The 21378-nt window shown below is 37.4% G+C and overlaps 1 protein-coding gene across 4 annotated transcripts in view; it reads right to left on the bottom strand.

Moving 5' to 3' along the window:
- Positions 1-21378, bottom strand: part of TGS1 (trimethylguanosine synthase 1) — a 45626-nt gene that overhangs the window by 15312 nt on the left and 8936 nt on the right. For 2 of the 4 annotated variants that reach the window (XR_006512059.2, XM_014857750.3), the window contains exons 3-12: positions 20399-20571; positions 18965-19784; positions 16564-16681; positions 14987-15073; positions 12527-12701; positions 10507-10813; positions 8205-8363; positions 6445-6588; positions 2109-2325; positions 1089-1167 (exon numbers count right to left, since the gene is read on the bottom strand). Coding sequence is in view for 3 of the 4 variants with exons in the window: in XM_014857750.3 (XP_014713236.1) it covers positions 1089-1167; positions 2109-2325; positions 6445-6588; positions 8205-8363; positions 10507-10813; positions 12527-12701; positions 14987-15073; positions 16564-16681; positions 18965-19784; positions 20399-20571 (2279 nt within the window). In the remaining variant the exon portion in view is untranslated. Of the gene's footprint in view, positions 1-195; positions 409-1088; positions 1168-2108; positions 2326-4314; positions 4578-6444; positions 6589-8204; positions 8364-10506; positions 10814-12526; positions 12702-14986; positions 15074-16563; positions 16682-18964; positions 19785-20398; positions 20572-21378 lie in introns of those variants that run through there. The other 2 variants (XM_070481236.1, XM_070481237.1) reach the window with 2 other exon arrangements.

The raw sequence follows: 21378 nt of genomic DNA on the forward strand, positions 1-21378 counted from the left end.
CAATGGTGAGGAGAACAAAGCTGAACAAATAATGGAGATAATTTCTCCAGAATAAGATGGAAAAGCTCAGAATGATAAGGTAAGCTCTCAGAGCATCAAAAGGAGAGAGAGAAAAAACCCACACCTAGGAACATTGCAGTAAAATTTAGAATATGAAAGACAAAAGATTTTCAAAAGACTATTTAGCACAGAGTAGACATGTAATAAGTGTTTATAAAAAATCAACAGAGGCCGGCCCCGTGGCCAAGTGGTTAAGTTCGCCTGCTCTGCTTCGGCGGCTCAGGGTTTTGACAGTTCAGATCCTGGGCACAGACGTGGCATCGCTCATCAGGCCATGCTGAGGCGGCATCTCACATAGCACAACCAGAGGCACTTACAACCGGAATATACAACTATGTACTTGGGGGACTTTAGGAAGAAGAAGAAAAAAAAAAAGAAAAAGATTGGCAACAGACGTTAGTTCAGGTGCCAATCTTCAGAAAAAGAAATCAACAAAAGCATGAAATAAAGACATTATCAGATCTTTATGAGGCAGTTATGACACCAGATCCAATTCTACTAGGGAAAAAATAAGATGACTAAAATAAGTGTTCATGGTAAGAATGGAATAAGGATATGAATGTTAGAATGTCTGAATGTTAGTCAAGCATCCTATATCCCAAGCCTATAGTTGAAACTGATCTTGGCCAAATTAAGGTTTCATCTGCCTGTATATTTCTATTTAGGCTACTAGTTTCAGGAATACCTAAAATCTCTATTCTCAAGGTAGGTTCCAGTTTAGAGACAAACCTTGGCTAGTTTAGGCGAGCACATTTGAATCATAACACATTCAGTTATCTTTTCAGAACATATAATTAAAAGCGCAGAGCGCTCTATTTATGTTTAATTATGCCAGGAGCCATGGAGATGAAGAGGATGAAACAGGCAGGGATTCAATGGCCAAACACTTCCAGTTTTCTAATAATAGTCAAAACCATGGACTTCTCATGAACACCTTCTCAATTAAAGAAATATTCTGTATCTTTTTATGCCCATTCTTTGTAATAGTTATGCCAGGGGCTCATAGAAGTTCCTCAGTAATGGCTTACCTGGTCAATATCAGCATTTCTTGGAAGAAAATAAACAATGTTATTGGTGATCTTCTGAGACAGTCTGAAAATTTCAAAGGTAGACAGCATTAAGGAAAAATAACAAAAGCAGCAGTTAATTTCTGATCACAGATATGTTGTTTACTTATTATAGCACAACCCAAATGTATTTTGATATGTAACAATGAGGCGCACATTTAAATCCTCTAATGGAACCTAAGAGAGAATTAAGTAGCGGATTTTATAATTCCGCAGCATACTGCACTTGACAGATCCGAGGTTAGAGGTTAAACCTTTTTATTCAATTATCCTAGTGGTGGGCAACCAAGGGTGAGAAATATACATGCTTCCTCTTTTCTGCCATTTCCTAGTTATTGTGAAAGACAAAGAATAGGAAAACAGTACCACCGCTCTCCAGTTAAGTAACTGTCCATTGTAGTCTACATTCTGTTTTAATTAGCAATTGAGAAACACATTTCCTGTTAGAGTCAAACAGATGATTCCTCTGGGGAGTAGAGATTAAAAGGGGATAAATAATAAATAAATGCTATTCTTTATGAAATAAAGGTATGCTTCAGTATCTTGGAAGAGTAACAGGAAAAATCTGAAGATACACAGAGAATTCGCACACGTCAGTGTGCGCTGAAGAAAAGTTAAGCAATAATCACCCAGACTTTAGGGACAGGTCTTGAGGAAATTCCCAATTTCCAGACACTAACTCCACAAACAATTACTGCTTTCTAGTTCTTGTTTTGTAATGGTAACACTGGATAGTAACCAAAGTAAATATGATCTCACATTTGCCATAACTTTCGGAGATCACTAGTTAATTTTTACATATCTGCTTTTTAGGCAAAACAAACTGGACTCTATCAACTGCTATCAGCTAATATCTCTCCTCTTCACTAATTTCTTTCTTTCTCTCAAAGACACACACACGCACATACCCACACACACACACAAAACCCTGCCTCTCCACAACCTCTGTTTGAGTAAACTCTTAGGTCTTTCAAAGGATATCCATCAGGAGACATCATCGTCCTAATGTCAAAGGTCTCTGCAGTAGCATAGTCTGGCCCTCCCCACGGAGGGCTGAGGAACACAACATCGGCCTTTAATTGAGAAGCCAGCAGCAGGAAATCTCCACAGATGAACTCTATCTTGTCTGCTATCCCATAAACTTCTGCATTATTGCGAGCAAGATCAATCTTAACAGGATCAATATCAATGGCAATCACTAAAAATGGGAACGGGAAAGACAAATCAAATGATACCGGGTTACATAAAGTAGTTCATCTCAGCAGTCTGTTTATTCTCTGTACAAGAACCTTTTTTTTTTAAAGATTTTATTTTTTCCTTTTTTTCTCCCCAAAGCCCCCCGGTACATAGTTGTGTATTCTTCGTTGTGGGTTCCTCTAGTTGTGGCATGTGGGATGCTGCCTCAGCGTGGTCTGACGAGCAGTGCCATGTCCGCGCCCAGGATTCGAACCGATGAAACACTGGGCCGCCTGCAGCGGAGCGCACGAACTTAACCACTCGGCCACGGGGCCAGCCCCCTGTACAAGAACCTTTTTTTCAAAGACTAAGGGAGATTTGGCCATATATGCCAGAGACAGAGAATTTAATAAAAATTTAAATCTAAGTTACAATGTTTCACTTGTGTTGTATCAAGAGAATGCAACTGAAGGACCTGGCTTTCAGTTCTGACTCACTCAAAAAGCTTTACCAAAGCAAGTCGCATGTATCTATGCCACCATATATTTACTGAGAGCCACACATGTGGTCGGCCCTGCGCTCCATGCAGTGGACAGTCTGAGGAGCGAACAGCTGGAGAAGCCACCAACTGCATGTAAAGCCTATAAATGCCAAGATTGCAGAAAAGACCAATTTCCTCAGAACGAGGCAACCTCCAAAGGATGACAAATTCGACAACTTCTACAGAAAAGCAAAATAAAACACATTTTGAGAAACCTATATGGCCACCTTATGAAGAAGAAATGCAGAAACACCTGCTGATGATGTTTAATGAGACGTTTTAGGCAGAGGGAACAGACAATGTTATGTTTTCACCAAATGGGCTTTCATTTAATGTATTACAATTTCATAATTAGCAATGCAAACATGAGTTAATTTTAGCGCTCTCATGTCTTGCAGTAAATCACTACTCGAGTGCAGCTGTATGTGCACCAGTGTGTTAGTGGCAATATTTTATATCTGGAAGGGCTAAGTGCAACCCTGATGCATATACCATGGCCGTCAAGGAAATGGAGGTGTTTTCCAGAAAATGCTGGTTTTGAAATATGTTAACACTTTTGAGAAATAATGCACTAAATAAATTACTTGAACAATGAATACAAGCAGCAATTATATGTTGCAAAATCATGCATTTACGATGCTATTTTTCTGTTCTAAATGAACTGACATACATATATATAAGAGGAAGGATGAAAATGTCCTTTTCAGCTGCTCAGTCTGCTACATTTATAGTACAGAGACAGATGGAAAGATATGCTGACAATACCAAAAATTCGATGGAGAAAATGACTTTCAACATCAAATATATTCAGTAATCCTCATGTTTTCATCTGCACTTCTCTTGGAGGCCGACTTTGTTTCTAGGTCTCACAGAATGTAAGCATTCAATCTATCATATAAATGAAATACTGACTAATGTTTGATGATACCATATTGAATTGCACTATCCAATAATGGTAGCCACTACCCACATGTGGCTATTACCTTTAAATTGATTAACATTAAATAATATTATGAATTTAGATCCTCAGTTATACTGCCACATTTCAAACACTCAATAGCCATGTGTGGCTAGTGACTACCATACTGGGCAGTGCAGATACAGTACATTACTTCATCACAGAAAGTTATACTGGATAGCACTGATGCAGAAATACTGGAATACATAAAAGGGAAAAAAAATCTTTAACAGCAAAACACAAAACTTTGTGGATTCTCTAACCATTCAGTTGTTATATGCATAGATAGCAAATATGTGGAAAGAAGTCTGGCACAAAGGGATCATGTCAATTATATACAATGCCATTTTCTCATATGTGTATGTATAAATGCATGTGTATGTATATATTTATACAGAGTTAAAGAATAATTGATTATATGCATATGTGTGTATATAAACACACACACACACACACACACACTACTTTAATCGTTTTGAATTCCCTAACATAAGGCAGTCAGCTCGACCACACTAGGGGTAGCATATCTAACTAACATTAGAGTACCTGTGAGCTACTATCTTTGGTTTGGGGAGAAGGTCATAGGACATCCTACGCTGAACACGCTTGAGGGTTTCTGAGCTTCCAGTTCCATACGCTGCAAGGACAGAAGCCAGACCATGACGACAGTGGGGAAGCACGGTGTTTACTCCCTGTCTCCTTTTCTTCCCAGAGGCTTGCAGTCCGTGAGTGCGACTGACTGGAAGACCCTGAGCGGCTGTGAAGGACGTCAGCTCTGTAAGGACACGGCAGAAGCAGTCTCCTCTCAGCTCCACATGAGACCTCGCCCTTCACTGAAGGCCTTGGTAACAGGCCTCTATTTGAAGAAATATAAATCTACAATACGGACTGTTTCCAGAATATTTTGAAAAAATTTCTGATCTATTTGCTGCTTTATCAGAGGGCAGATATTTTCATTGTCATGTTACAATACAATGCCAAAATGAAGACAAATTTTACAACTTTTGAGGAAAAATCATGTTCATGCAATAAAAATTGATTTGAGTTCGTAGAAAAGACAGAGAAGAACTTTAACAAGAGTAAACAGTGAATTGAAGGGGCAGGCCCAGTGGCACAGAGGTTAAGTTCACATGCTCCACTTCAGCAGCCCAGGGTTTGAGGCTTTGGATCCCAGGTGCCAACTTATAATCAAGCCATGCTGTGGTGGCAACCCACATACAAAAGAGAGGAAGAATGCCACAGATGTTAGCTCACGGCCAATCTTCCTCACCAGAAAGGAGAAAAAAAACTAGTGAATTGAAGGAAAACGAGAAAATAATTACTATTCCAGTAAATATGAAAAAACCTTTCATCCAGGCTACCACTAAAGTCAGCGAATGTCATACTCTGAACTGTAGGAGTGACTGGATAAAGTCATCAGTATCAGTCTTAAAATCAATGTTAAGTTTCACTTTATCATTTTCTAGCTTCTATATTATGCTTTTCAGAATCATATGCTCTCCTAGTTAACATTAACAACTTTATATAAATTAACAAGCCTCAACTGAAATTTTCAAAATGGAAGCTACAATAAAAAGACACTGGGGGAAAAAAAAGCATTTTCAGATTATGACTTAACAATTGATATCTCTAAAATATCACATTATACTACACTTTAAAAATATCACATCATACTACACTTTAAAAGGAATTTAGAGGGCCAGCCCCAGTGGCCTAGTGGTTACATTTGGCATGCTCTGCTTTGGAGGCCCAGGTTTGGTTCCTAGGCAAGGACCTATACCACTCATCTGTGAGCAGCTATGTTGTCATGTTGGCTCACATGCAAAAAAAGGAAGAATGGCAGAAGATGTTACCTCAGGGAAAAATCTTCCTCAGGGAAGAAAATAAAAGAGTTTAGAATGAAAGACAAAGGGTATCAGATTCCGAAAAATGAGTAAAAGCCCTGGCTTTACAACTCAGCTATGTCAATTTGGGCAGATTGTTCAATTTTTTACAGCCTTCTTTCCCTGGGGAAACAGCACACGGACTAGCTACTTGATGCAGTTCCTGGCAGATACATAGTAACAGAGGTTTTCCTTCTGGTGATTCCAAAGTCTAACCACCACCAGGATGCTCTAATAGTTAAAAGATGTTCAGTGTCTTAGAATGTTAAAGCTGAAAAGTATCACAGAGGTTATTTCAATTTAACGTCTCCTTTAAATTAAGGTTAATTGATGTCCAAAGTCATAAAGGTAATGATTGGCAAAGCTGGGACTCCGGGTCTACTCTTCTTGTCTTCTAAAAAATAGGCTCCCATTTTAACATTTTAAGTTTTATATAATGTTATAATCCTGGCTCCACCAAGCTGTGTCTGGGTAACCTTGGGCAAGTTACTTCATCTCTTTATTCCCGTTTATCTGTGAAACGCAGATAGTAAAAGATACACTTCACAAGACTGTTGACTAAATAAACGCATATCAAGCCATTATACCAGTATGTGACACAAAGTTTATGCTTAATACATGCTAGCTATTATAATTTTAAATATGTGGCATTAAACTTTTAATCATATATTAAATCTCAGCAAACGTCAGCTGAAGCAAAATGAAACATTTAGAATAAACTGAAAATAAATTACTTTTCTTCCATTGATGGCTAATTACCTCTCTTTCCCGTTAAGGCAAACTGAATGGTATTTCCTCCAACTCCACAAAATGCATCTACTACAGTGTCACATTTGAAGGACTGATTGACCCGGCCAGCAATGTGCTCAGCGATCTTCTCAGGTGTAACTGAAAACCAGCCCTCTGTGAAGGAAGGGGATTGCTGTGAAGATGTTCAATTTCAGGAAGCCAAGCCAAGCATAAACACCGCAAACGTTACTATATATTATATAGTTAAAAAAAACCCTTAGTTTCTCTTTTCAAAAACTTATAAATTACCTAGTTTAAAGAAAAGCTCTCTCTCTACAAAGCTTGTTATAAAAAGCACTAGTACCATTCCCATTCCAAATTTCCACACAAGCAATGACCTCAATTCTTGCCTGATTCTTTTGTAATATACTTCCAATAACTGAACGCAATTCCAATTTTTCTGTTAGAAGTATTAACTATTGACTATCTACTATGGGAAATGGGAAGTTAGCTAATCTAATAGGCCAGTTCCCCAAACTCCACTGAGTTTCCCAATTATTTCATTCCCAACAGGGAGGCAATGATCCCAATTTGTACTGGACATTTTGGAAAAGTTCACACATTTCTAAAGGGTCAGGAAAAGCAAGGAGCTGACAGCAAAAGGCTGCAGAGTTGCAGGAAGAGCAGAACCCTATCGTTTTCAGAAATGACGTCCTACACCCACTCCAGAGGAAAGAGGTTACTGTCCTCCTTCTTTCTTAATAGAAGAAATTTACATTTTTTGTAAAGATATTTCTCTGAATAAAATGATGCACCAATTTTCTGGTTGCCTTTCCCTACCAAAACTTTAAATGGCTCCTCATTGCTGGAAGAATAAAAATATAAACTCTTTTTATAGAATTAAAAGCTTTTACCTAGTCTTACTTCTCCTAACTAATTTCTATGTACTTTCCTCAAAGCACAGTATTTTGTAAAAAATTATATGAGGTTCACAGAACCCCTGAAATTCTACCACAGATCAAGTCCTCCTGATTTTGACAGTTAATAAAGATCAATATTTAAGTGGCCCCAATATGAAAATAAGCATCAGTGTGCTGAACAGCTGTTCGAGGTCACAGGAGGAAAATGAGAAAGAATTCAACATTTTCAGCATTAATTCATTAAATTACATCTTTCTGCACTAGGTATTTCTTCATCAGACGTTGTGTTTAATAGCCTATCAATTCCTTTTGCTATCTACCCTAAGATGCTACAAATACAGATTAGACCTGAGTCTGAAGTTTTAAATCACGTATAAACCCAAATTGAGAGACTGTAGAAAATAACTGGCTGCTGTATTTTGGAAAATGTCAGTCATGAAAGACAAAGAAGGCTGAGCCATTATTCCAGATTAAAGGAAACTAAAGAAACATGAAAACTAAATGCAATACATGATCCTATACTAGAAGAAAAAAAAACGCTTTAAATTATTTGATGAAATTAGAGTACGGACTGTAGATTACAATAGTGTAACAATGTTAAAGTTACAATTTTACTGAGTACATAAAAATATCCTTGTTCTTAGAAAATACACACTGAAGTATTAAAGAAAAGGGGCAACTGGATGAGGAAAAAACACATACACACACATATATATATACACAGAGAGAATGATAAAGCAACTGTGGCAAAACATTAAAAACAGCTGCACTTTGGTAAAGGGATATGAAAATTTTCCTCCCATTCTTGCAACTTTTCTGTAAGTTTGAAATTCTTTTGAAATACAGGTAAAAATTACATGTATACTTTACCTCTGTCCAATTTAATCCCATCATCAAAACGGGAGAAGAGCCTGTATCTCTGGGCCCAGTACTTTGCCAGCTCAGGAACAGCAGCTATCTCCGGAGGCAGACCAATTATCTTTTTGTTCTTGTTTTTCTTTTTCTTCTTCTTCTTCTTTTTAATTTCAGCTACAATAAAAGAATATAAAGAATATAGATGCTAACTATGAAAAAAGGAAGGCACAGGTGACTTTATCTAAAAGTGTAGCCACATCAAATCATTATTTGGGACTGTGCTCCAGAACATGTATACAACACCAACACCACACCAACACCATACCTGGAGAAGCAGGAGGGTATAATGGAAACTGACTTCAGAGTACAGCCTCTAGTTTGCTACTCATTGGCTCCTCAAGCTTGGAAAAGTAACCCAGGCTCTCTAAGCTCCAATTTTTAATTTCTCAAAAGGAATGAAGGAATGAGTGGTATTTTATATACTTACTTCACAGGATCGTTAAGAGATATGTAGAGGTACTATCATAGGTATAAATGTTATTCTCTCTGTTAGATAAGACACTGCCTTATTTGGTGAATTATAGAATTCCAAACATTACCCTTCCCTTCTTTAAAATAAAACCTCCCAAGGACTGATTAAGCTTGAACTCTCAGCTACATCAATCCTCTGAACCCAGCCATGACCTGGAAGTCATATGGCCTCTGAGAAATTGAAACAGAGGTCACTAGCTCTATTCAATAGAAAAGGATCTCATTCATTCAGAGACTGACTTTTTCTTGGATAGACAATTTTTATTAGTTTTGTTATTTGGCTTCAGTTCTGAACAGATTAGAAGCAGCAACTTAGAAAGATGAGAGGGCTATAACAGCTAAGCACAGTGACAAGAACTGATGTTGAGAAATAAAACTCTACTACATTTAAATGGTCCTCAAGGATAGCACTGTATCTTAATATGGTTATCTGATCATTGCAAATAGCAAAAGGTGTCATCAACAGCAATGTGCAGCGAGAGCTTGTCAAGAGAGGGGACAGTGACATTTTGAAGGAACAATTCCTTAGTGTGCAAGACCCTCCCGTACAAGACTTAACATTAAGTAATCCAAAGTACTAACTGCCAGAATTCCCCAGGTCACTCTAACAACCAACATCTTCCAAATGCCCGAGACGGTGCTATCACCACACATAAGAACTACCAGCATCGACACAAATGGTGATGAGGGAAGTAGGGTAGAGCAGGAAAGGGGGATTTAGGAATCAGACAACTTGGTACCAAGTCCTAGCTATGCCACTTACAGCTGTGTGATCTCAGGCAAATTTCTTAATTTCTCTGAGCTTTACCTTCCATATTTATAGAACAGACATAATTACACCTACCTCCTTGGGCTAATTTACAGATTAAATGAGAATAAGGCTTGTAAAAGCATTTCAAAAATCTGCAAGTGCCACAGGAACATCAGTTGTACAATGACAGTAAAAATAATTTAAACTACTTTAAGTATGCTGTTTAGAAAGGCAAAGAATATGTGATTCGGAGATCACAGGTCTACACAGACACACACATACAAAGAAAAAAAAATCAAGATTCAAATAAGGTATTTTCCTCAATACTAAGTTAAGAAAGAAACCATCACAATAAATATAATTGTTTCATTAGGGCAAGCTGAAGTAATTCATCAATAAAACTGAATATTATGGAAATAATTTTTACCTTATAAAAGCCTGAATGCTCCATTGAATACAATTATTATTTTGTAAATTATAAAAGAACATCTGCTGTAAAAATAAATTCAAATAGTACACAAGGGCATAAATTGAAAAGGCTACTCTGTTCTCCATTCATTATAGCCAATTACTGTAAATACTTTTTTATATCAATGTACTACTCAAAAAACAAACTATCACCACCAACCACCACCACCACAAAAAACCCAAAAATATAAAAAAGAACTATTAAAAAGAAAGCCAGGGCAATACTAAATTTCAAGAGGAATAAAAAGGACTGGCCACTTTTGGCCCATTGAACAGAATGTAGTGGCAGAGATCAATCTTAAGGGCAAAGACAAAGGTACTCAAAGAGTTCTCCCACATACTTTATCTTTTATTTTATCGAGCTTGCTCAGCCAAGAGTGAAGAGTGCTCTGGGGGCCAAATCATAGCCATTAGCACACTTACATTTAATATGCCTTCTCTCAACTTAAAAATAAATAGCAGTGAATCCTTAGGTCTAGATGTTTCATAAGTGAAAACTAAGGAAAAACATTTTAAAAAGCGCATTTATCTAAATCCATTAGCAAGTTCAAGCACATTTAGTCTTACCTTCAGTTTCTACCTGAAAAGACACTGGTGCATCCTGAGTAACGCAATCCTCCCTATCTGTAACAGCTGCCACTGTACTGTCCCCTTCACGTTTTTCTGTTTCGAGTTCACCAGTTGAAGAGATGGCATGACATGTTTCCGGTTCTGGATTGCTTGTCTCCAGTGGGTCATCATCTTTTTTAACAGACGTTTCTTGTTCCTCTGAACCACTGCTTGTACAAGTGTCTTGCACATTGTCATGAGAAATTGACTCCTGCGATGCTTCCTCATTCATTGGTTCATTAATCCACTTTAGGAATTTTTCTACCTGAAATTGTAAGATGTTACAAGCATGAATTAATTCCAAATTACACAGAATATTTCCACCTGCTTTACCATTTGTGACTTGACTGACAAGCTGCGTCATAGTTATTAGCTCTGTTAAGTATGCTGTATCATACAAGCTAATGTGAGGAAGTAATTCCAAGCTAACTGCACTTTGTTATCTGAACATACCATGACTTTGGTAAAGACGTCTTTAAAAGGAAGAAAATACCAGATTAAACACAAGACTATGACCTTCCTGTTATCAATTAACACTAAGACGACAAAACTGTTCCAGTAGCTTTCCATAAAGGCTTCTAACAATGTAACTGTACCATTACAAAAGTACTTATCTATTGTTGAGTCATTAATTTTAGTTTTCCAAATCATATAGAGCTTTCCGCAATGGCCCAGGCCACAATCTGTGTTAAATGGTACTCAGCATCAAAGAGGAACTCTAAAAAGATTTAGTGCCAATCTGTCTATGAAGCAGGAGAGCCAGTAAAATGATTTCTGAAAACTAGGTTTCTTCTTAAATGTTAACAAGGCTCAAGGTCAGATGCCATATACTTCCTTGCAATCTTCTGGAACAAGAATATTCTTTGTAACAGATCTTCATGACCTTCCTAAGAGTTAAGAAATCAGAACAAGAGTGGTAGACAGAAGATGGGCATGGACGACAACCCAGAATCTTCCTTTGTGGGGGCTGTGCCCATGTATCAATCAGATATCTAAGGACACAAGAGCCACATTCATTTTTTTGCTCAACAATACTTATTAGTTATGTTTCTGCTCTTCTACAGATGAACGTATGGGGACTATCACACCCAGCACACTATAAAAAGTCCTATATGACTGACTGGACTGATATTGGGAAATCTGTTCCTGATATAACCAGGGCCACCAAAAAATTAAAATATCACCAGCAACCAACCAATCTGAAATACAATGAAAACTAAAACCAGCTATAAATTTGTAGCATGGTCTGGAAGAATGCTGGAGTTAGGAAGGATCATGAATGTATCCTGAGGGTAAAGCCAAGTCCTCACAGGTTCTGAGATTTTCCTCCATTGCCCTGAAGAGCCGCTGGAGGTGTGACTGTGACAAAGGTTCTGCTCACTAGAAGGCGGCTTTTTTTCCAATAATGGAGAAGGATCACTCATCAAACCAAGCAATAGCAACTGCAATTACATTTGCTTTCCAGGTACTTGGATGGCAGGTACAGCAAAGCCCGAGAGAGAATATGAATATTCTAGTTAACAGTGTAAATCACTAAATCAGCCTTGAGCCTGATGCTGTTAGGACGAATTTGTCAGGGCAAAGGCTGATCGATCACCTCTAAATGACCTCAAAATTAAGGCTGATAAGCTTAATAAAAGTTTTGTCAGAACTGGACTTCTAGGATCCTACTTAGACGCAAGTAGATAAGAAGAGAACATCTCATTGTAACTATTTACACAAGGCAATTTTACCTATTTATCTTCCCAGACACTACATTTTGTAGCTTTCAGAATGTCCCCTTTTCATTTTATCCCCAACTTACTTTTCTCCAAATTTAGTTCACACAATTTTTGCCTTTAGGATGCAAGTGGAAAAGAATTTTAGGTACCCTTATACCTGGTAGAAACAGGGTTCCCAATTGAAAACAACAATTTCAATAAGTCAAGCTAACAAAATGAGATTCTACCTGTAAATATAAAACAAAATTTATGCATACCTTGCTCAAAGTTTTGCTTTTCTTGAAAAATGTTTTTTCTGACTCTTCAGTAAAGAAGATGTGTTTGTTTTTCATATTTATTTGCCTTCTCATGTCCAAGAACTTTGACTTATACTTCACATTCTTCTGTAGATACCTGACCCGTCGCTGACTGAAATTTGAAATTCCACCATATCTGTGACCAAACCAAAAGAAGCTGACTCAAACCTTAAGTTCTATGAATTTGTTTTTTTATATGACTAGAGAATATAACCACAATTTTCACTATTTTTCTATTTAGCAGATCTACTTTAATTTCATTTTTCTAAACTATGAAAATTATGAAATAAAGTTTAAAATGCAGAGGAGTTTAAGGTCTAGCTTGTATGTTAATTCTCAAGTAAATGTGAAACATCAAAGTTGGAAATATCAGCATATCTTATACAGAGAAGAAGGCAGAAATTACATAGTAAAACGTAATAAAGAAATAGTAGGAAAATATAACCCCATTGCATGTTGGGGAAATACAATTTTTTCTTATGGTGAGGTGATGCCAAACGTCTTTAACACATACCTGGATATGTTCAAGTTATCTTAAAAGTAGTCACTAAATTCTTAACCTAAATCAATCTGAACTCACCAAACAAGCAAACCCCTATTATTAAAATAGAGAATGTCTACTGATTTAACCATCTGAATTTTTCCAGTCCTAAAAAATATATATTTGCAATGAAGCCATCTTTGACTCTGTCAAGCTTCACTGACTGCCTCTCCTACAGACTATTAGGGACTTAGGGTGTAGTATACATTTTAGCACTTATAAACCCCTGAACAGTTTGATTTTAAATGTCAGATGTTTTCTTCTAGCCATATTATAAACTTCCTTATAAAAAGTATATCTTATCCTTCTGTTTTAAGTAGAATTGGGTTATTTAAACAGGAGAATAGTTAAGTTAAATCCCAGGTAACAGAATAAATTTCTGTGTGTGTATACCAGCAAGAACTACCCAAGAAATTTCTCAATAAAACCACATGTGGGTAGAAATAAATTCTGCTAGCAATCAAACATGGCAATATCAGGAAAACTCTTTATACTACTAATTTTTATGATTGTTAGCCTTAAATGGTTACATGAACTACAACTGCCTTCAAGTACCATACAGGAGAGATTAACTGATAATCTTTAAAAAAAATATTCATAGATTATAATTATGAGATGTATTTCTGAACTAATTTGTATTCAATTTATGTCAGCCTTGAGACCTATGTCTTTTTTTTGCTGATTTCATAATGTGTAGGTATCCACTAAAATTTCACAACTAACAAAAATAAATCTCCATGCTTAGAAACATCAAAGACTAACCTTCATTTAAACCACTGGTGCAAGCTGACATAAATGGCAGGTCTTTAGTGTGTCTTATCTACTCAGTTCAGTCATCAAGTCACATGCAATAAAGCTTTCAAGTTTCCTTATATTTAATGCTTGGGAATTTAATCCCAGAGAAAACTTGTATTTTCTGTACACAAAAGTTCAGGGTAGCTTTATTTGTAATAGCAAAATACCACACAGGATCCAAATGTCCTTCAATAGACGAATGGTTGAACAAACTATGGTACACCCATACAATGGAATACGATTCAGCAAGAAGAAGGAATGAACTACTGGTACATGCAATGAACCAGGGGGACCTCAAGGACATATGATTAGATCTCAGGAAACAACCTAGATGTACATACAGGATGACAATTAACGCATGCCTCCACCAAAAGGGATGAGGTAAATGTATTGATAAGGCAGGGTGTTCATGGTACACCGTTGAGGGAAAAAAGCCAGCTGCAGAATATGTATAGTGTGATTCCATTTTTGTGTTTTATAAAAAGGCAGTAACGTGTATATGTACATAATCATAAAAATGCACATTAGTAAATTTAGTAAGGATATATGCCAACCACTGCCTACCTCTGGGAATGATATGAAGAAAAGATTTTCACTCTTTACTTTTTACTTCTGCTTTGTTTGAGTTTTACCACTTTCATAGTAAAAAAGAAAAAAAATACTGCAGGTTTGAACTTTTCAAGGCATGTTCACTATACACTTTAGATGTACACAGAGGTAGATACGTGATATGCTAGGGGAAGAGACAACCATGCTTAGAAGTCTCAAGCGTTGGGCTTGAGTCCTCTCCAGGAAATGTTGTGATCTTGACAAAATGAAAACCTTTGTGAGCTGCAGTTGCTTTACCTATGAAATTGGAATTGTAACACTGGATTGCTATGAGGTGCAAATGAGTTGATATATGTGAACATATCAAATGTACGGTGATATCTCTAACATTCTTATCAAGACAGGTTAGTGTCTTAATTAACATCTCAGATGCGACCAAATACATAATCATTATTAGCTATCTGAATATCAGAGAGCTTTAAAATAGCTGAAGTGCTTAAGATTTCTGGAAGACAAGAGTATTTATGTATAATTACTTTTGTCCTGAGCCATGCTGGAATCCTAGAAGGGAACCATTGTCATCAAAGTCTGAATCTGGGTTTTCATCGATGTCCAGTTCATGGCTAAACAAATAAACAAAAGGCAAACAGTGATAAGCCATTACCTCCAGAGCACACCAGTACAGGCAAATATCAAAAGGTACATATAGCCAACCCATGCAAATTCCCCATCACAACAATCAACCGTGGCTCACAAATCGGGGAAGACAGGAAAAAGCACTTTAATCAGGATTTTTCCAAACAAGATAAAATACGTAGCATGTTTGGAACACAGCAATAAGCACTCAAATCTTAAACCATGTCAAGTAATTATCTCTATTCTTGAACATGGTACAAATATGGATCTCTCCATTTTCCTTTGGGAAAACACCAGTAAAAGCAGCAGCCTTAAACTAATCTCCTAGAGTGCTATCTCTAGAGGTTTTCCTTGAAAATAAACAAGGAAACATTTGAAAAGTATCAATCCAACCAAAAAAATTACAAAGGAAAAAATACTGTTAAGAAGAATAAAGTTGTGATACAAGTGAGTGACATTAAGTAACCCAAGATCATCCATCTACTGGGGATGCCTTCTAGTGAGCCCTACTACCTGGGCGACAGTAACAAATGAAAATGGTGAGAAATAATTCTTACAAATTACCTTAAGCTCACTGAAGATTTATGGAGGAACTACGAGGTCCCAGGAATCTAAGTACACACACACAGTCTCTGCCTCCAGGAACTAGCAGGAACTAATGGAGGAGTTAACAAGCAATGTCTACCATGTAGAAGGAACACAGTAAAGGCATGCTTTTATGTGCTAAGGTACTGAGCCTCTGAAGCTTGCTTACTGTTTTTCTAGAAGCTGTACGGAACATAAAAGTCTTATGTGAAACACTTCATATCCTGTCAGAGAAATGAAACGTTTCCAGCTAACAACCAAGTTCTGTAATGTGCATCTTTTTCTTGTATTTTACAGCACTAGCATTTGACCATATCCTACCTTACACTACTCTCTACTTGTTTAATTATACATATCAAGGGCGTAGCTAGAGAGTACTGCCTCTGAAAAAGCTGGTCTGGGCTCCGGTTTCAGAGCTGCCACTGTTGCTATATAAATCGGGGCAAGGCATTTACCCTTGTTTTGTCTTAGTATTCCTATCTATAGAATGGGAGCATTACATTGGATATATCTGAGGTCTATTTTAGCAATAAAATTCTGTGATAATACATACTCAGACTTTTGGAAAAAAACTAGAACTTCCTCAAGAGAGACCATACCTACTTCTACATTGATAGCTACTGTGTCAGATCTATTACAAGCTAGTTCCAGTCTTCCCAATGATCTCGCAAAAAGGCATCAGTTCCTTTTTACAGATAAAAAATTGCGGCAGAATAAGAGGCAGAGTTGGGATCTGACCATGCTCCAAAGCCCAGGGTCTTGCCAGTGTGTCTTGTCTCTTCTCCTCACAGGATCTGCAATGTTGTAACATAACAAGTGCTTTATAGCCACTCACTCCTGGACATGAGTGCTTATGCTCACACATTCTGGAGAGAGAGTAATAGCAACTTGCCTCCTCTTGAGTTTGCTTGGCTTATGATCAGGCGGATCTTCTTCACTCTCATCCCCATCAATATGTTTGGGATGAGGTCTGTCTTTGACTGTGTTTGCTTCTGAAGACCTCTGTGAATCTAAAGAGGCAGAGATATTGCAGTGAACTTTCCCCTTGGTTTGACAACTCTTCTGCCATTTGCAAAGGCAATCAAAATATTTCAGTGCCTTTCCTGCAATGAACCCTACGTGCACATCAGGGAAAATGCCAGATCACATCTACCTGGTCTGTGTATCTACATGCAGAGTCTGAACACAAAAAATGGAAGCTATGTCTGTTAAAGTTTACAAGTTTCCATGATCTAACTACTTAAAAAGTGAACTAAAACTACCTTTATCTCTTGGCTGTCCAAATCTACACAAATTAATCCACACAGTTACCTTTGCAATAGCTGTTACCTAGCACATTTTGATGGAATTTTAATCTAAATGACTCTAAAGATGGCACGATCATATTGATTAAAAATAATTTCTCATGGCTGGCCTGGTGGTGTAGTGGTTAAGTTCATGCACTCTGCTTCATCGACCCAGGGTTCATGGGTTTGGATTCCAGGTGTGGACCTACACACCACTCGTTAAGCCATGCTGTGGCAATGTCCCACATACAAAATAAAGAACGATTGGCACAGATGTTAGCTCAGGGCTAATCTTCCTCACCAAATAACCAACCAACCAACAAACCAAAAAACCTCTTAAGAAGCAAATACATTTAATTGTCTCTAATATAGCTCTGAAATTAATGATGGAAGTAACAGAAAGATAAGCATTTAAAAAGCATTTTTAACTTGTGGTGGCTCCAACTGAGGCATATGTGTTTGTTCTATATTTCTTCTAACTGGAAAAAAGTGGGTGGGCAGGACTAGAAGTTGAGAGGTGTTTGCAACGTAGACAATGGGAAGCTTTGACTGCACGGGGACAGACTATTTCAGGAGAACAAGGAGGCACAAAAAGTAGAAAATATACTTATAGAGAAATGCAATAAATACCCTACGTTTTGATCTCAAGGGAAGATCTACAACAAAGCAAAACCTAGAATTCTCAAGCTGATCTGACGGCAGTCACACTGGAGCTACTTATAGAAACGGCCAATTAGATACATAACTTAGGAAACAGGCAACAGAAGGCAGAAACTATCAGGTTTACTATGTTTGAAAAAGGAAAAAAGTAAGATCAGAAAGGATAATCAAAAGGAGCAGCACGAAGCAGTAAGATAGGGGCCAACACGCTGACCAATACACATATTTCAAGTTGTATGGTCAAAAGAAGTAAAGAAAGTAATCAGGAGGGTAGTGAAGAGTATGAAAAGACTGATATAAAATAATCATATAGAAAAAGGATGGAAAAACAGCAAAAGAGAAAGGAATGAGAATACTGTACTGAATTGAGCTCCATTGTAAGAGTACAGAGAAAAGAGAAATAAAAAAGTAGATAGAGCACTTTCATAACTCAGTAAAGGAAACTCTCAACTCGATGAAGTTAAGATCAGCGATCTGAGACAACAAAGCAAACCCAAGTGTTAAGTAAAAGGCCAAAGCCTTTTGCTTCATATAGGAAAAAGGCTGGGAAGAAAGTCCTTATAAACCAGACTTTTCCAGTACCAAACATCAAGGATGTCAAGACAACATCTTAGTGGGCGTCATAAAAAATTCAAAAGTTATATAAAAATTTCCTCCTCCCCCGTTTTCCTAGTGCCATCAGTTGGTAGTATCCTTCTCTCTATCGAGAGCATTCTCATTTGCCCTACCCTAACTTCTCTGAACAGACCTCTTGCTGGCTTTTAGTCCTGACAGTGGCACCAGTCTGCAAAATGATTTTTTTTTAAATCACTTAGGCAGGAGTCAACCAATTTCCTAATCCTGGATATTTTATGAGAATCCTGAGAGCAACCCTTCCACTTATAAATTAGTATTGTGCTCTGTTCAGATTCTCTGTAGACCAAGACTTCACTTGCTCTGACTGAATTCTAGATATGACTCACCTTCACACTGGCCTAATGTCAAGTGCGTACTCTCAATCACCCTCTAACAACCTCCCATGAGCTCACAGGAGAAACTCTGACCTTCCAAGCTCATGCTCAATTAGATTTCTCAAGGGATTTCCAAGTTTTAATTCACTGGCCAACAAGGTACAAGAGGAAGGAATGATAATTCCAGAACCCCATGCAAATATTCTTTTTATTTATATAAACGGTAATAAACAACTAGTGAAATAAAAATGACAGGATTAAATCATTTCATTGTTATACTAGAAAGCATCAGTTGGCATTATTTAACTCTACCATAAAGGATTAGTGCTAGTTATTTTGGGAGAGAGATTCATTTTGCTAACCATTACTCAGTAGGATAAATCTTGGTCAATCTTACCCTGAGCTGGTTGGTCTGTGCTTCTATTCCCAGATGAGCTCCTTTCCTTGGTTCCACCATTACATGGTTCACTTTGGCCAGAAGCAGGGCATTCTCTTCTGCTGTTAACTTCACTTAGCCCCTGACGTCCATCACAACTTACAGAAGAATCTAACTGGCTCTGTTCTACTTCCTCTGAATTCAGACTTATATTACTAATTCCATCAAGTATTTCATTATGATCTTTATCACCTGAACTAGAGCTTTTGCTACCAATTGATGAAGATGGAAGGGAAAGTAAGCCTGCTTTCATGCAATTTTCACCTTTCTTGTTGTCAACTTCTGTTTTAGACCCACAAGTATCTGTGTCACAGCTTTGTGAGGCATCAAACGTCCAACCCTGAGCTTCCCAATACTGAAACTGTTCCAAATAATACCAGTAAAGTTGACTATAATGTTGTTCCCATTCTTCTTTTGTATCAGGAACGTTCCAAGGTTCAGAGCATAACGTTTGACCCGAATGTTTTTCTTGCCAGCTTTGCCATAAGAGTACTCCACCATACTCGTTCCAATACTTTTCCCATTTCTCTGTAATTTCTAGCTTTGGAGATAACGTATTTTCAACAGGAAGATTTTCAGTTTCAATGTCTTTCTTGGTTTGAAGCTTACACGTTCTGGTGTTCTCACACCGTTCAACTGAAGATGGATCATCTGAAGCCAAAATGTCATCCTCTTCATATTCTTGTCTCCAAGATTCTCTCATCATTTCATCTAAGTACTTCTTTTGATGCTTCTTCTTTTTCTTCTTTATTTTAACTTTATTTCTAGTATTCATAGATACCTACATAAGATAAATAACTTGGATATAAAATGCACTTCATAAACTATAATTAGAACCCAAGTCTACTTTGGATCCAAGTCTATTTTGACATTAAATTAAACAAAATACCTTCAACCTCCTCCACCCTGGGCTTTCAGTTACACAAATAAGTGAATCTTACTATCTAAGTTTCTAAGAGGAGGAAAAATCATGAGACATCACAACTTGCAGTTTTGGTTAATTTATAAATATGGACATTTAAAAAGAGGTGGAGTGCTCTAATTCATAAGTGCATTAGATTTAAGATAAAAAAATTCCCTGTGTTGGACCTGGCCCCAGGCCTAGTGGTTAAAGGTCTGCACGCTCTGCTTCAGTGGCCTGAGTTCGGATCCTGGGAGCAGACCTACTCCACTCACAGCCATGCTGTGAGCGTGTCCCACAAATAAAATAGAGGAAGACTGCCATGCATGTTAGCTCAGGGCTAATCTTCCTCAAGTTAAAAAGAAAAAAAAAAAGGAGGATTTGCAATGGATGTTAGCTTAGGATGAATTTTCCTCAGGAAAAAGAGAAATTCCATGTGTTATTTTATGAAGAAAACTAAGAAATAGAAATAATAAAAGCAAATTAATATTTACCTCAAAATTTTTATGTGCAGATGTCCCACCAAACTGAAGTGGCAGTCCCATACTTCTCATGAGTTCAGCCTCGGAATCCAGTTCACTTTCATTTAGGCCTATGCTTTTGCTGTCATGTGATTCTGTAGTGCCATGGGAATAACCACCTTCCTCCTCTTCTGTAGCCTGCTCTCCTACAGACAGCATTTGTTAGCTTAGTTTTACAGAAAATTTACACACAGGTTTTATTATCCTCATTTTAAAGAAGAACCTGAGATATAGTTATTACATGATTTGCCCAAATAAAGATACATAAATGTTACAATTTTTAAGGGGAAGAAAAAAAACGGAAAAAAAGGAATTGATGGTAATATGAACTAGTAAGAAAACAGCTAACTAAGAATTAAGAGACAACGTCCAGTCTGGCTCTGCCTGCCTCTATCCCTCCAGCTGCCAACTCGGCTTGCACTTACTGAGCATCTCCTCTGTGCTAAGCACTGTGCAAAGTACTGAGGATGTAAGAGGGAACACGGCAGAGTAACCAGAGGGAAAAGATGTACATCTTCACATCCCTTACCTGAACTAGATCAGTGGATTTAAAATAATGATTTGTGGAGTTATTCTAGGAGCTGTTAACAAGAGAGGTGAGAGGTGAGTCTTTAGGCCCCTCACAGGTACTGCAATCACAACTGGGATTTACGCCCTGGGACTCCGTGAGAGAGCTGATTTAACGAAAGTGTTCTGCCATTAAAAATATGAAATCCACTGAACTGAAAGATCCTTTCAAGCTCCCTGATCCTAGGTCTTATAGGAAACCTGTTTTATTATAACAAAACCAAGTTTTCCTTTATCCGAATATGATTGTCTAAAAGTAGATCATACCACTAATTGGACTAATGCCATTCAAATGCTCTATTAACCACTTAAAATGTGAGCTAAAAATCACTTTATATATTAGCATACTCAATTAGGGCTGAGCTGCACTCCCACTAAATGATTTT

This window comes from Equus asinus, chromosome 12 (genome assembly GCF_041296235.1).
Source record: "Equus asinus isolate D_3611 breed Donkey chromosome 12, EquAss-T2T_v2, whole genome shotgun sequence".
Classification (NCBI taxonomy): Eukaryota; Metazoa; Chordata; class Mammalia; order Perissodactyla; family Equidae; genus Equus; species Equus asinus.